This window comes from Alligator sinensis, unplaced genomic scaffold, assembly GCF_000455745.1.
Source record: "Alligator sinensis unplaced genomic scaffold, ASM45574v1 scaffold1094_1, whole genome shotgun sequence".
NCBI classification, from domain to species: domain Eukaryota; kingdom Metazoa; phylum Chordata; order Crocodylia; family Alligatoridae; genus Alligator; species Alligator sinensis.
The window spans coordinates 292596-308723 of NW_005842562.1; the positions used below are offsets into that span (position 1 = coordinate 292596).

The 16128-nt window shown below is 40.4% G+C and overlaps 1 protein-coding gene across 1 annotated transcript in view; it reads right to left on the reverse strand.

The window, feature by feature from the left end:
* Nucleotides 1-735: 735 nt before the first annotated feature.
* The window catches only part of NOP14 (NOP14 nucleolar protein), a 32511-nt gene continuing 17118 nt past the window's right edge, over nt 736-16128 (reverse strand). The window contains exons 10-18 of the mRNA XM_006032334.1: nt 15951-16036; nt 14605-14740; nt 11565-11666; nt 6987-7140; nt 5932-6091; nt 4104-4251; nt 2513-2631; nt 1711-1866; nt 736-1326 (exon numbers count right to left, since the gene is read on the reverse strand). Of these exons, the coding sequence (XP_006032396.1) occupies nt 1227-1326; nt 1711-1866; nt 2513-2631; nt 4104-4251; nt 5932-6091; nt 6987-7140; nt 11565-11666; nt 14605-14740; nt 15951-16036 (1161 nt within the window). The 3' untranslated portion in view covers nt 736-1226. The remainder of the gene's footprint in view (nt 1327-1710; nt 1867-2512; nt 2632-4103; nt 4252-5931; nt 6092-6986; nt 7141-11564; nt 11667-14604; nt 14741-15950; nt 16037-16128) is intronic.

Below are 16128 nucleotides of genomic sequence, written 5' to 3' on the forward strand. Positions count from 1 at the left end.
TATCATTGTTATGAGCAACGTTCAAATACTTAGGTAAAACAGCATTATGCAGATGTAACTGAGGCTAGAATCTGGCCTTGGAATTGGAATTGAAACCATAATCCAGTAAAATACTTAGACTGTGTTTGACTTCACAGGTGAGTAGTCCATGGGAACCAATCTAAGAATGACATCTATGTTAGAATAGAACCAGGCTAATTCTAGCTCTGTGCTGGTTCTGCAGGACAAATAGGAGCAAAGGGTAGTAAATATTTTCTCACTAAAATTAACTGAATAAACACAGGGAGCAGCAGAGTGAGGGAAAGGTGCTATTTTTAAATCAGTTACTTTTCAAAGAGTTGCACTTTAAGGTTTTCACATTTGTACAACTGTGAAGAAAAGATGGTTTCATTCTGCAGGACGTGTTTTAGAACTTTTATGAGCCATATAACTGAAGGTTCCCTAACAGACCTTTTACTAACTTTAACCATTCTAAAATGGGGAAACTGTAAAAGATCTAATTTAAAACTTTTTTTGCAGGGAAAAAAGTTACAATTATATCTTAACTGCATGAAAACTGTGGTGAGTATGGGGATCCTGATTCCATTCAGACCATGCAGTTAAGCAGTGAAAAAGGTCCAGAATATTTATAGCATTATCTATTCTACTCATTCTGTATATTATTATTACAACCATCAGCTTTGTTTGTGGAGAACTTTATAAAGACAATAAATATTCAGTTTTTCAATAATCATGTCAGGCAAGAGTTCTTCTCAGTGGTTCAAAACATTTGTGATATAATAAGCAAAAGGAATTCATAATTTCCTGCAGGAAAAGGCTTACTGCTTGGTCTCCAAGAATTCTGTGATTTGAGAGATAATTCAATCTCATCAATTTTTCAAAAGAATAAAAAGTCTCCTCCTGTTGCATGATTATTTTTAGAATACCTACTTAATAATGCACAACGTGAACTAATAAAATTGTTCCTGGAATGAAGTTACAGTTGTCTGAAGAGCTGCCCACTCAAAAATACTAATGAATTAAAATATGAAGTACAACAAATACCAAAGAATATCATCTTATTTTTTTCACATAAAGACAGATAAACAGAAGCATTCGTGTAAACCATTATCAGAATCTTTTTTGAAGACAGTTCTTGATGGGGTTTTTCCATATAATATATACACTCAAGGAATTCACATAAAATTTATTAAAAAAGAATGAAAAAAATTCTGCTTATGACAGAATTAGTTCTTAAACTTTTTCCTCTTCAATGCCTTCCATTCACCTTCTTGTGTGGCAAGGTTATGAAGAAGATATTTCACTTTTCTTTTTCTTTCAGAATCCCTAGAAAAAGAAATCATGTTTAAATCTTCATTCTGAAAACACTATGCCAAACAAACCAGCAAGTGTTCAAATATTAATTGAAAAAAATCCTCTTTTTTTTAAATTCTACTATGAGTGCAGTTTAAATAAAAATTAGCAATGGTATGATACTCATCCTGAAACTAAAGGTATGAAACAGCTGAACCCCAATACATTCCAAATGATAAGGCTGCTGGGTCCAAGAATAGCTTGTAGCTGAATTTGTCCTGTATTTGTTTCCCCCCAATTGTTGGTCAACCATACACTGAGGCCAGAACATGGCAGCCATGCCAGGGACTACTAAGAATGAACACCGGTTAGCATGTAAAATGACCCCACCCGCTGTTTTAACATTGCATATATTACCTTTCCATGGTTTCTAAAAGTTGCATCCTAGCCAGGAACTGGTTATCTTTACGTATTTCACGAACAGCTCCCTTAAATTCACGTTTGTGTTTGTGGATCAGTCGCTTTTTTTCCTGCTCCTCCTTACTGCCTCCTTGCTTTCTCCCAAACTCCAAGCTGAAATTAGAATGTGTTTGTATGTCTGAGCATGAAGTAATTTGCAAAAAGTATAGTCATCTTTGAAACTCAACAGAAACTAGGTTTTATACAGATGCTGGTTTTTTTGTATTCTACCCCTTGCATGCTCCTGGGGCAACACTCAGCACTAAAGTTTTAAACAGTTTCATTTATGAAGATGGATTCTCACAACATACTGTAAGCGTGCCTAGGTTCCTGGAGATAAATGCTAGGGCAAGAGGGTCTGACACTTCATCCTTTGTGTAGAGCGTCAGGTAGAACTTGGGAAAATTGCAGATGGTGCACCAGAAGCAGTTTCTAAATAGCTATAAGCAACACTGAAGACAGTAACTATATAAATTCTAGGAATAAATTAGCTGTCAATGCAGAATATAGTTGTAATATATCTTGCCAGTTTGCCTGTGTGATCTAGTTGATACTAGTGCACTTCTAGGATAATCTTGAATACATTACATTAATATAACCTAGCCCAGAGTAATAAAGATGTGTATAATCATTGTGAGGTCTGTATTCAGCAAGAATAAAAAAACAATTTCTTGGTCAGACAAAGGTCAAGACAGGGAGGCAGGAACACTTCCTTTAGGGGTTTTCCTTTCTTCAACCCAGTGAAGGATACTCTACTTACACTTTCACTATTTTTGGTGTGTATAGTTTCAGTGGCACTGGCTTCTTTTTCTCACACACCAGTGGGTTATAGTGTTTCTCTTTGTTCTCTAGTTCTTTCAGAGCATTTTGATGCAATTCCTGAAAATGCAAATAAAGGTAGAATTTTAAAAGCTATTCAAAGATTCCATGTTAGAGAAAGCTTCATGAACTGATTCATCAATACTGTTTTCCTGGCTAAAGTACTCCAAACAAAATAGCCTCTCAGTGAGAAAACAGACATTGCCTCACATCATCTCATATATACTGCCATAAAAATATGTAACATCAGTTAGCAAATAGATATTGCACCCTTTGTTGCACCTCAAAGGAAAATCAGTACCATGGCAAAAGATAATAATAGACTGCTGCTTTACTGTGACAGATCCATTAGCCCTGTGGCAGGAGGGCATGGGCAGCCTGAGCTGCTTGTAATCTCCAGCCACCCTGGACATGTGTCTGCTACTCTTCTGCCATCAAGCTCCCAGAGCACGTGTCAGCTTTCCCCACTTACAGAGAGGCACCTCAGGGAATCTTGGAGTATCTCTCCATAAATGGGAAAGTCAGGGTTCCCCGCTCAGCCAGACCCACTCCCCACGACTGTGGGGGACGGATCTGGGTGAGCAGGAAAAAGCAAGGAGATCACACTGCTCCTTGCCCTGCAGCATAAAGGGTGGGACAAAGGATGACATGTTTTGCCCAATTAAATGGATTAGCTGTGTTGCAGCACAGATGATTCGCTTCATTCTGTGACATCTATTCCTAGCCAGAGATCTACAGGGCAATCTAATGAACAGCAGGAAGGACTCTGTGGCCAAAAAGAGAGAGGGCAATTTAGGACGAGGACCAAAAACATTAGAAACTAGCTTTAGTCTATAGCTGTCCCTCAGATTAGAATTCTAAAGATGACATTCACTGTTCTTTTTGTGAATCTTTAACAAAGGGCCATTCAACAGGATTTATTTGCATCATACTGCTCCTTAACATATTTCATGATGGTCTTTTTGCTCACAGATTCCATCCCTATTCCATCCATATTTTGAAGAACTGACAATAGACTCAAAATACCTTTTCCTTCCACCTCTGGAAAAAAAGAGCTAGATAATTTTAACTGGTGAAGCTGATAACAGACATTTATACTTGCTCTATGAAGGTACCTATCCCGACAGTATCTTTGAATTTTAAAGATTTGTTTAGCTGTGCCAGTGACTTCAGATTCATAAAAGATCCTCAGAACAGTTAAGACTTCTACAGCATTTGTATAAACAAAGCCACTTAAAGAGTTACCACTAGGAAGATGCCTTAAATGGTACCTCTCTGGTTAAAGAGTCTACATTAGATCTATAGTGACAAACATCTATCCTACCATTTCCATCTTCTCCAATGACACACTGTTACGTACAAATTCTAAAATATATATATGCTTGTCTTTCCAATAAATATTTTGTGTTACATTTTTTATTTTTAATTAAATCTGCCCCCCGCCCCCCTTTTCCCTTTTTGGCGCATCCCTTCTGGCGCCCCAGAATTTACTAACATATATATCAGCAATGAGGTTCCTGGAGAACACTTACCTGCAGCTGCTTAGGGAAGTCACTCACTGGTATATGTTCTGTAAGGAGTACTCTGATGGGGTGTACTATTTCATGGAAAGATGACAAAGATCCATAGAGAGCTCCACATCTCTTAATAAGATCCAGACATAGGGCTAGACATGATAACCTGTTAAATAACACTGTTACTGAGATAGATAGGAGATGACCTAGAGATTTCAGGCTAAATCCTATTTCATGTTCACACACTTAAGTGACCCATATGTAGCAAAAATCAGGCAATCTTTGGCACTTGCACACATTTTGGATTCCATTTCCACCTGTGAAGGAACAGGACTGTCCTGTGCATGTAACCTGCCAGAAGTAAAATGGATAAAGAAGAGGGCCTGTCTACTTTCTAGTCCAACAGCTTATTGATCAGGTCACTTGCCCAAGCAGCAGGAGATCTGGGTTCTAGGCCCCCAGCAAACCCAGAGGATTTGAACTTCAGGAAAATGCTCTTGAAGCTCACTGTACCTTACATTTCAGATCCACTGGATAAAATGGATTGAACAGAACTGGGAGAGTATCTGCCAGAAACTGGGCTCACTGGGAAACTGCCCAAACTACAACCCCCAGCTATTTTTTTTTTCAGGGCAGCATCTACATTACTAAGCTATACTTTTTCTGGCCTGTTCTTTTCCTGGCCCCACCTATCTTCCCCCACTGGCTGCCCAGTGAGTCAACTTCAAAAGAAAGTTGGGGAACATTCTAGGAAATATCTATGCCTAGTGGGTCTCAACCTTTTTAGACTCAAGGCACCTCTCCATAACTTCTGTGAGTTGAATCTTATCCAGTTTCAAAAACAATATATTACAGTGCTTACCTCCATGCAGAGGGACCAGCTTAAGCCTATGCTTATCTGCTTATTTTCTCACACTTTGTTCATCTCCTACAACCAACAACTCTAAGGGCATTTATACAGGCACTTTTGTCTGCTCCAATGGGCTGGAAATCCAGCACCTCCAAGCAGACTTGATTAGCTCACATGCTCTGCAGACTCAATTGATGTGCCCAGGGCTGCGTTGCATGCATTTGTATAAATGGCAAAATGCACATCAGTGTCTAGAAAATGGCAGTTTTCTTCAATAGTGTTTTTGAACTAAAACATCTTCAATGTGTTTTAGTTCAAAAGTGCACTGCTGCCATTTTCTCAGTGCTATGGCACATGCATATGTACAAATGGCCTAGTTGCTCATCTCCTCACATTTTATGGCATCCTTCAAAAGAACTGGTGGCACTCTGGCTGAGAATCACTAATCTACCTCATGGCTTAGTTGTTAGAACATTCAGCTGAGAAGCAGGAGATGCAGCACAGCACTTTACCGGAAGAGAAACTGTGTTAGTTTGACCCGGCTCAGCTACTGAGTTGAATCAGTGCTTAGCTAAAAGCACCAAAAAGCCCCACTGAAGTGCACGAGCTATACAGACACTGGCCAAGCTGGGTTAAACTAACATGATTCCTCCTCTGGGCATGTGCTGTGCTTGGTGTGGGGGCATACTGACCTGGAAGTAAAGCACCGTTCCTCCCACCCCTCCCCCATCTGTAAGCAGCCAAGGCTATTAGGCTAAACGGTGGGAGGACTCCCCCGAGTCCTCTTCCTCCTCTAGTGTCAAACATCTCCTAGTTATCTTTTTTCTGAGTCTAAAGGTTCTGTTAGGCTTGCTCAGTAGGGAAGCACAGAATGAACACAGCTACACCAAATCCAAACTATGCATGTGTGTCAAAAATCGCAGTTTAACAGATACAAGTGCCACTTCGAAAAACGTAGAGGAAGGGCTAAATCCTAAGCTCACTTGCCTTACATACCTGAAATGATTCATTTCTGTTTTGCTCATTTCTTTTAATCTAGTCACAATACTCAGGGGCAGATTCTGCTTTTGCCAGGTCTCCATATCCTTCTTATCAGAGACCATGAGCAATTCTGAATTTTTCCCCAGCAGCCTGAAAGGGTGCACCAGAGTATAGCCTGAAAGCACAGATAAACAGTTACACACAGGTCAGATGTTTATGTTAAAATCATAGGTTCTGTTTCATCATGCATCGATTACTTGCATGTTTTGGTTATTTGCATACCTTCTGTAAAGCAAAAACATTTGCTATCTACCTAATTAAGTTTTTCTCAATAATTTGTATATCACAGCTTTTAGCATGTTTTAGTTTACCATATAAGCCAAAACTAGAAAAAGAAAGCCAAGGATCAGTTAACCGAGTAAGGCAAAGATTGAGCAGAGACCAGTAAGAGATTTCTGCTCACAGATTATTTACGAAGTGTTTCATAATTTGAAATGTGATAATGTGACAAATGATTACGTGTGGTGTATCAGTCTTAAAGCCCCCTGGTGCTTAACAGTATCCACATTCATTACCCTCAGGCTGTTTTCCCTACTACGCAGTAGTGCTAAGGTGGAAGTACTTGCTGTGGGACCTGAGAAGCAGTGTGGAAGAACACGCAGATGACTTGCATGATTCACTAGCTCCATGGAGCTGCTTCATCCAGTCCATCAAGCTACTGAAAGTTGGGGACACAGATATGGAGGTGTGTAGCCTGTTGCAAAATTTGCAGCCCCCGGACCCGTTTAGAGATGGCCAACATGGCAGGAAGGTCAACAAATGCTATGTGACAGCCTATGGTCACCCGGCCCCCATCCTGGCACCCACTGTAGCTGTTTGACCTGCAAATCCAGCCCAGGAGGAGCTTCATGGTCTAGATCCAGCCTAGGGCTCAAGGTGAGTTTGATACCCTAATCTAGGCAATGATCTAGTCTTTTGTTTGGAACACAATGATCTTGAGACCAAAATGTAATCAAACTGAAGCCTAAGAACAACTGCACAGTCATAATTTTCACTCCGAATAGGCTTACCCTGGGCTTGTTTTTTGGGTAGAGCAATGTGAAGTATTCCAAGAAGAAAATTGATAAGTTCTGGTACAAATCTTTGAGAGAGAGATACATATTCCAGGAACAAACAGCACACAAACAGTCCTTTAATAACATCTTGTAGTGTTGTAACTTGGCACTATTAACAGAAAAGTTAGTAAAAAACCCAAAAAAACAAAAGAAAAAAAGAAAAGAAACTGTCAAGCAAAGATAACCCAAACAATGAAAACTGTTTTATTAAGTTGCACAAGTATTTAACCTCTAAGGGCCATTTTTTGCAGTTCTTTTAAAAATACATTTTTAAAGGTTATTTTACTAACATATCACTTCTCCCTAATAAAATCTGATCCCTTACAACACCTCACTGAAGAAAGACTATGGCTAGAGATGGAAGTTGCCAAATGAAGCTGATGACCTGGGCGGTGGAAGCAAGTTTTTCCCCACCCACCCAGAAGCACTTTTCCCCACTCAGCCAGACCTAGGGTGCAGGTCTGGCTGAGTGTGGAAAGCGCAACAGAGGTAATAGACGTCTGCTGCAATAAAAGGGCAGAGTCCATTACTACCTTTTGTTGTGTCACTGCTTTTCTTTTCATGTGGCGCAACAAAGGGCATCAACATGTATTTGCTCGGCATTTGTGCTGCCATAAAAAAAATATTATGGCAGCACAAACGAGACTTCAGGCGACGTCTATTTTCACCCTATGTGACTCAACTTTGTTGGGCCAGCCATGTCATGCAGACGTCTGACTCCAGACTCTTAAATCAAGTTTTATTCGTCCAGTTCAGCCAAGGAATATGCTCAAAGAAAGACAGAAAAAGTGCTTCAGGGACACCCTCAAGGCCAATTTAAAAAAAAATGCAACATCGACTTCAACTCATGGAAATCTATTGCCCAAGACCACCCCAAATGAAGAGAGTCTGCTGCAGGGATCTCAGTATTTTGAAACCTACAACAGGAGATAGAAAAGCGGGAGCAGCAGAAACAGCATGCTACAAACCAAATCAAGAAGCCAGTGCCACCCACCCCGCACGGAAACCAGCACTGCCAGATCTTAAACATGACATTATTGTCATGGAAGCTCAAAATTATCATATTTGCTGAAAAACTATTGTACAAGGAAAAAATATGCAAATAAGTATGCAAATGATCCGTCTTATTTACTTTATATTACTCACTGTAGCTTGCCAGTGAGTGAGAGAGAACTGGATCAAAGTTGAAGCATTTCTTTACTTCCCAGCAAGTAATCAGAAGAAAGTGCTGACAGCAAACCCAAAAGTCAGTTAAGACTCTCTGAGAGTGACTTGGATTTTGTATATGCTGCATCAACTAGCAGCCTTTAAAATTATCATATGTTCTGAACACTTTAACTATTATTGATCATATGTCATATAAGGATTTAAGTTATTGTACATATATGATAATTATTGTACACCTGGCAACACTGACAGAAGCACATGTCTCAACTGGAGTAGTCCGTTGATCTTGGACAGGCCTCATCAGCTGTCTTTACGCACACAGATAAGACAATCAAACTCGACTGCAAGGGATTGCCAAAGAAGAAAGATGCGGCATCCAGTAGAAAAGGTGTCAAAACTATATGGGCCTCTAGAGGTCACTAAAGTACAAACATTTCTTCTTGCTCATTCTGTTCCCATGACATTCTTTACTTTTCATCTATTCTTAAATTTGGTTCCTGCTCTACGGACCATAAAGCTCAATACCCCTTTTGAGAAATGAACCAATCTGAAAAAATGAATTTCAGAATGGTTGTGCATCATTGCTGACATCTGAGTAATTGAATCCAGAACTTTCAAATATGTAAATACTGTATTTACTCAGACACGACAAGGTTTTTCCCTCAATTGGCATGGGGAAAAAAGCCCTGTATCTTAATTTTTTCAAACAAGGAAATCTCACTAAATACATTGCCTATCATTAAACTGCTGCCAAAAGCAGCATGTACTCAGCAATGGAAACTAACTATGATGTTGATTAAATATAGCCAATACTGAGCATAACTATAACGCACATGGCCCTCATTGGGCAAACATGCTAGGGGTTATGGTTTTTTTGTTTCAAGGGCCAAATCAGTTCCAAATTCTCACCCTGGGAAAACCATCTCTTGGCCCACAAGAGGCCTGGTGATCATGGCATCTCCCCTGCCAGGAGATATGAGCCAAAAGACTAATAGAAACCTACTGCAAGGACAGGTTAGTGCACCCATCTGAGTAAGGCATATGGTAGTGTCCATTAAGCGCAGTCCCCCACATGGCTGACTCTTTTCAGGTAATAGTCAGCCACAATACACACACATTTCAACTTCCTCTTTACTCCTACAGCTGAGCTGCACCTTTCTTTCCCATTTCCACTGATTCCTGTTTCTTCACCAGCCTTAAATGCCTGGCAAACATCACCAAATGGAGCCCCAAACAGTTCACTCAGAATCCCTCTGTCACCCATTCTCAGCTTGGCACACATGATTACTATGGCCCCACCCTCCATGAGATGAATCCATGCCAGGTTGCCCAGCACCTCATCTGCATATACATTTTTGGAGCATCCAAGACTTCATGACAAGAATACCTGGTTCCAGTCATGAGGGGGGACTAATTAGCACCTGGATCCTTTGTGGGAGGGTATCTGGGGCATACACACATACTGAGCAGTGCTGAGCTGTGGGGTCACCATGATCTAGAAATGCTGTTGACCCTGCTGTTGACCCAATGAACTACGTGGTACATCACAAGCCTTTGACTTTGGACTAATATCATGCACAGCTTCTACTACAGGTAAGTAGGTGTTAAAGTGCTGTTCAAAAGTGTGTTCATGAAGTGCCTGTGCTAAAACTTGTGGTAGTTTGAAAAAAGGTAGCATGCATCAATTCTGGGTGAGCTAAAGTACATGGGTACTATATGCAAACTGGTACAGCCATGTTTAATTTCAAGGTTACTGTTTTGAAATGTACTCCTCACTTCCATGTGCTCAGGAAGAGCAGGGTCTAACGGTAAGGAGAGGGGAAAGGGATTGCCAGGGGAAAATGTTGAGGGGAAGCAGAAAGCAAGGGGCTACCTGACCGCTCCGATTTATTTTCCCTGCTGTAACAATGGGAGGTTGAGAAACTCAAGGAAACCCTCCAATAACTAGATCCTATACCTGGAAAATTATAACACATGTATACATTTTCCATGTATAAAATGTAATTATTCTATACGGTCTTAAAATCAGGGTCATCTTCTATTTAGCAGGTGGAGGGGGAAGGGATGCATTTTAACTTCACTGCAAAATAGATTTTTTAATACAAGCAAAAATGACTACTCTTAAAATAAAAGAACACTTAGCATGCAAGATCATTGCTTTGAATCACTACGCAGCATATCCACAAGTCTCATGCCTTTTAATGGGCGTGGAATATCTGTACAGGACATTGGCAAGTCACTGGATGCGTTTTTCTGATGGTTAGGCTTACTGTAGCCCTACAAGCACCCTTGTTCTCACCCGCCATGTCTTGCTGGTATGATGAATATAGGGAAACTGCCCTTGAGCTTAAGGTTTGGACACGGTCTGGCTAGATCCTATTAACCCTGTTGTTTCTAGACCACTTGACGTCCCACTTCACTGTGGACAGTTCTTGTATCTCTCAGCCTTATGAGCTATATGCGTGGCTCCAACTGTCCCTTTACCACACCCCAAGCCTTGCAGATGATACCGGCATTGTCTTGCCTAGGCCTCATTATAATTCGGCCCCTTGTCCTCACTGGGCTCTCTGCAGCCCTGTCTCCGCGCCCCTCGGCACTGGGGTCTGTGCACCACAAATGCCACACCCTCTCTGACGCCGGGGTCCCCACATTGTGGTAGGCCCCCAATGAAGCCTCCTCCTTCCCCATATAGCCTCACCCAAACCACCAATGTTATCAGACAGCACACACAACAGCCAACCACCATGAGTCCCTGGGTTGTAACACAATGCAAAACTCATGTCATGCCCTGCCCCTTTAAAAGAGTAAAACTCCCTCTGAGGCTTGGTGCCTAGTAGGCAAGGATACCTTATGGGCTCCTTGTGTCCCCTTTGTTCTAAGGGTAGCATATCTGCTGGCTACCACATTTCTGGGCCCTTCCTTCCTAGAGGCTCCTTCCCCTTTGGCTGCTGGTAGGGAACCACCTGCCTGCTCCCAGCCCTAGGGTTATATGGGCCTAGGGCCCTGCCTCCTCCTGCCAGCTGACCAGCTGCAGCCAATTCCCTCATTATCCGGTTGTCATGGCAACCTGCACCGGGGTTCTTACTTGGCTCTTTGTGCTCTCTCTCCAGGCAATCTCTGCTCTAAGAGGAGCAGGCACCTTAGTGCCCTGAGATGCTTACCTATGTACAAGGCCTTCTTCCTCAGATCAAGTTTTTCTCCAAGTCAATTGTTGATAAGAAGTGCTTTACTAGCCAAACCTATTTTTAGCTATCCTTTCAAGAAAGTTCTAAATATATTTCTAAATCTCAAAAGTATTTTTAATTGTACTTAAGGAAGAGATGGAGAAATACAGCCTTATAGTGGGGTAAAACATTATGCACTTACCTTAGTAAGCAACTGACTCATATACATAAATGCAGGTGTGACTACTGGGTGCCAAAAGTCAGAGGTTGGAAAGAGTATTGCAGTAATTTTCAAATAAATGAGCTGATAAAGAATAAAACAGATTAAGAAATTAAAATACAATACATAACTGTTTTAAGTACCTGAAAAATAGGGTTGACATTAAAATGTAACTTATTTCCTCATCCATAAGCCATGGATATATAGCCTAGTTATTAAAACACACTGTGTACCTTACACTGGGGTAAGAAGAAGGTTTTTTTTATATACCTATAAATACCTATATTGCTTTACTTTAATGGGAGCTCTCTGATGACCAAACAGGATACCCTCAGATAAGAGTATCTTGGCACCAACTTGTAAGAACATGCTGGTGATCAAAAAGACAAAGCAATATTTAAAGTACCTGTGGCAAGCTGAAGAGACAGAATTTGTTGGGGAGTTAAGGGAAGAAATTTTGCCACCCAAAAATGCTGTGATCTTGAGGAGTCCATAAGAGGTTTAGATCCATTAGGATCCTGGTGTAGAAGCTGGACATGTACGTAGTCTTTTATTGTTTTCATGTTTGTTTTTTCTATAAAACTTATACTATAAATACATATTTTATTTCAAGGAGGTTATTTGGTTACTAGATGCCACTGACATTACTTATGTCTGTGTCAGTGACATACTAATTGTAAAGACTAGAAGTTAAAATTTTCTTCAATGCATTCAAAAGTGATGCCCAAGCTCTCTTGAAAAGTCTTTATTTCAGGAAATAAATAACATAGAAGATGCTGAATTTTAGCTGATTTGGGATTTTAAACTTCATTGCAGAACAACAAGGAAGTTTTTTTTACCTCCCTGCCTGCTATCTGACACCTCCAGGGAAGGAATTCTACCTGATCAACACAAAGAGCTACTCAACACAGTTCACAAAGACACTCTCATGGACCCAGAGGGACAGCCTTCCATCTTCAGCTACCTCTGTGCAAAAATTAAGTTTATTTCCTACCTATGGGGACTTTTTACCATCTTCTACCATCTATACGTTTCCCAGAGCCTGCCTGAGGAAGGGACTTTGATCCCAAAACCTTGCAGAAAAGGACAATTTTCTTGCCATTTTCCAGTTGGTCTAATAAAAGGTATTTATTTCAGGATAGGTTTTAAAAATGACCTATCAAGCTTAAAGTATCTTAATGCCCACCAATCATGTCCTCCCAATCCATCTCCAATATCCTACCTAATACTCTTCTACTACTGTACTAAATCTGGTGAGAATTCTCACTCCACTAAGCCAGTCCCTGTGAATCAAACCATTATAGCTTGTCCTTGAAGCACTGAGTTAAACGCATCCTATCTTGAATTCCCAAATATCCAATTACCTACAGTTTGGGAGATTTACGAGAGCCAGTGTCATAGAATCATAGAAAATTAAGGTTAGAAGGGACCACAGGAGGTCATCTAGTCCAACTCCCTGCTCAAAGCAGAATCATCTCCAACTAGATCATCCCAGCCAAGGCTTTGTCTAACTGGGTCTTAAAAACCGCTTTGGGTAATCTGTTCTAATGCTGTACTACCCTCCTAGTGAGATAATTCTTTCTAATATCTAACCTAAACTTCCTTTGCAACATACAGGAATGTAAAGAAGAAGACCCAATCATTTTATTTCAAAGTTAATAATTCAGTAACTATTTATCTATAGCTCAAAGAATTACCTGTAATTAAATTTGCCATTTCTTTCAAAAAGAAAGAAGTAACTGCTACCCTGTGGAAACTACAGCTCTGTGAATAATTTTTATTTAACGTATCTGTCACAACCCAATTAACTTGTGCCCATGGCACTGAGCAAGAGATACCATTCAAATCATCTTCATTTGACTATTAAGGGTTAAAAGACTTCCCTGCCAAGAAATTCCTTGAAACAAGACGCTGGTGGTGTACTACAGATAATTGGTCAGCTGAAATAAAATGCTAGGGGAAACTATATATAATTGGTCCAAAAATAAGCGTAAGCTCCTCACACGTAGCACACACGTAACAGGTAGAGAAACCTAACCCACTACCTTGTAACTTGAGGAGACAAAGAGCTGCCACCTGCCAAAAATTAAAGATTCCATATAACGGTTTACGATTGGGCATCTCTGTCAAACACCTCTGCCTATAAATAGTTTAACGGTTTCCGCCCAAGTCGGAGAGCTCTGGGGATCTCACAGGAAACACCTGTGCTTGTCACCAGAGAATTGGGAAATTGATCAATTCCTAATCAATCGCCCCGTCAGCGTAAAATATTGACGTAAAAAGTCTTGCAAGCGCGACCGTCCGTTTTTCGGCGCCACGTCCGTCATTATCTCGTCGTAACCTAACTGCGTGCGTGTCCTCGACTCTGTAACCGAAGTTATATCCGCATATTTGATTCTGTAACCAAAGCTGTAACGGAATGAAGGCTCGCCTGCGTTGTTCATCACTATCTAGGCGACGTAAGTAAACAAACTCCTGTAACCTACACACGTCTGTGCCTGGTTAATTCCACTCCATCCATCACTACCCGCCTGCCGAGTTCTAAATCTAAACACTCCGGTGTGAGTCAGGCGGCTGCCGGCTGCTGCTCTGATTCACGACAGTATCAACTGACATAAAGAGTATTTTTTTACTTGAGCAAAGAGGGAAAAAAAAAAAAGACATCTTTGCTAACATCTGTTGCACCTAAAGCAAGACAAGATACAAATAATCCTGAACTCAGATCTCAGCAGGTAAAGTAAAGCAAACAAGGTTAGACTCACTGGGAATTTAGATGCAAATAGGGTTTTTCTCATCACTTATTTAACACTTCTGATGCCATAACTCTAAATCTATGAAATGTTCTTGAATATAATCTGGATAGGATATTCAAGGTATAAGAAACCCAGAGTAGAAACCATGTGCAATTATTTTGAGATTCTAGCTTTCCTACAAAATGTAATATTATGTTGGCATGGTATTTCACGTGTGGGGGTGGGGGTGGAGGAGGCAATAGACTTTCAAAATAGAACATATTAATTACCAAGTCTAACCCCGGAAATGCTGCACGGCCCTTGACTTCAATCATTTCTTCCATGTCATGTGCAGCGTCTCGAAGTACAAATTTCATACTGTTACTTGCAGCTTCAGGAAACATCTGGCAAAGCTTGTACAACGGCCTTTTAACAAGAAACACAAATCACCATCCAGTTACACTACTTTTGCTAACAAAGAACTAAGACTTCTAAGGCACCCAGGGAAATCTTATACACATTTAAAATATACTGCTGTCCTTTAATCAAGTTAAGGTGGCATAATGGACATATTTCTTTTTGAATTTCTTGACTCTTAATGTTACTTATTATGTCCCGATATACAAGTATATGGCATATGTCAAGCAAACCTCTACTCAGTTGTCTGCCATTTACATTATGCAAACTAGCCATTTCAAAGACCGTTTCATCATCTACTAAGAATCAGCCACACAGTCTTTTAAGGTCATGTTTTTATAAGAGGAGGCTGGTTGAGAAACCTATACTTAGGTTGCCTAACATGGTCCTCTGATTTTTTTTTCTTTCAGAAACTGTTTTGGACCTCATCTACTATATTTTCAGCTAGCTTCAGGAATTTTTCAGGGAGAAAGTTCTCAAGCTAGAGAACTGAAGATTTGCGATGTGGGGATTGTTCCAACTGCAGATAAGATAATTTGTTTTGACCTTTTAATTAGAGAAAAAGGAATAAAAACACATAGAAAATGATGTATTGATTTGTTATTTAGTTTGCCAGGTTCAGGTAAGACTGTGAGACCTTAATTCACACTTCTTGTATAGAACATGCCTTTGCTCCTATGATCTAGGTTCCCTGCTTCATTTAGCATATAGCAGGGGTGAAAAAATTGGTGGCAGGACAAGTGGCAGCTGCCATGGCCACCACTTGCCCTGCGGCCAAATTCCCAACCCTGTGGGGAGCAATTACAAATATGATAAATGCTTGAACTGGGAATCTAAATGGCTTTCTTTACTTTAAGGTTTTGCAAGTAATAATATATTCCCGTATCTCTATTATCTCTGACAGACCATCTATTTTCAAATGCTGACATTTTTTAAGGTGTTTAAGGCACGCAATGAAGCAATGTTAACACACAATAAAACAAGTGGTACCAAGATCTGTCACTGTGGTTAAGACTATGGACATACGAGCAGAAGGGAAGAAGTACATTATGGCAGCTATGTACACAGTAGCAGGCTATGGGTTTGAAAGCCTGAGAAGTAAGCATACTCTGCAATGAGGGGAAGGCATTTGAAAACATGACAATTAGCTGCAATCCGAGCAGTGGTAAACTTGCTACAGTGGGAGAGGGGCTACATTGCTTTCTAATATGGTACTTACAGGACCAATCTGTCAATTGTTTTGAGCTCTGGGGGGTCCATAGTTGCTAACTCTCCAGTGTACTCCAAAAGCAAACCAAACAGTTTCTGCAAGAAGCACAACACATCATAACTACTATAGTTCATTTTCTCTGTGCATCTTTTTTTTATTTTAAACAGCACAGGGAAGATAGGGAAAG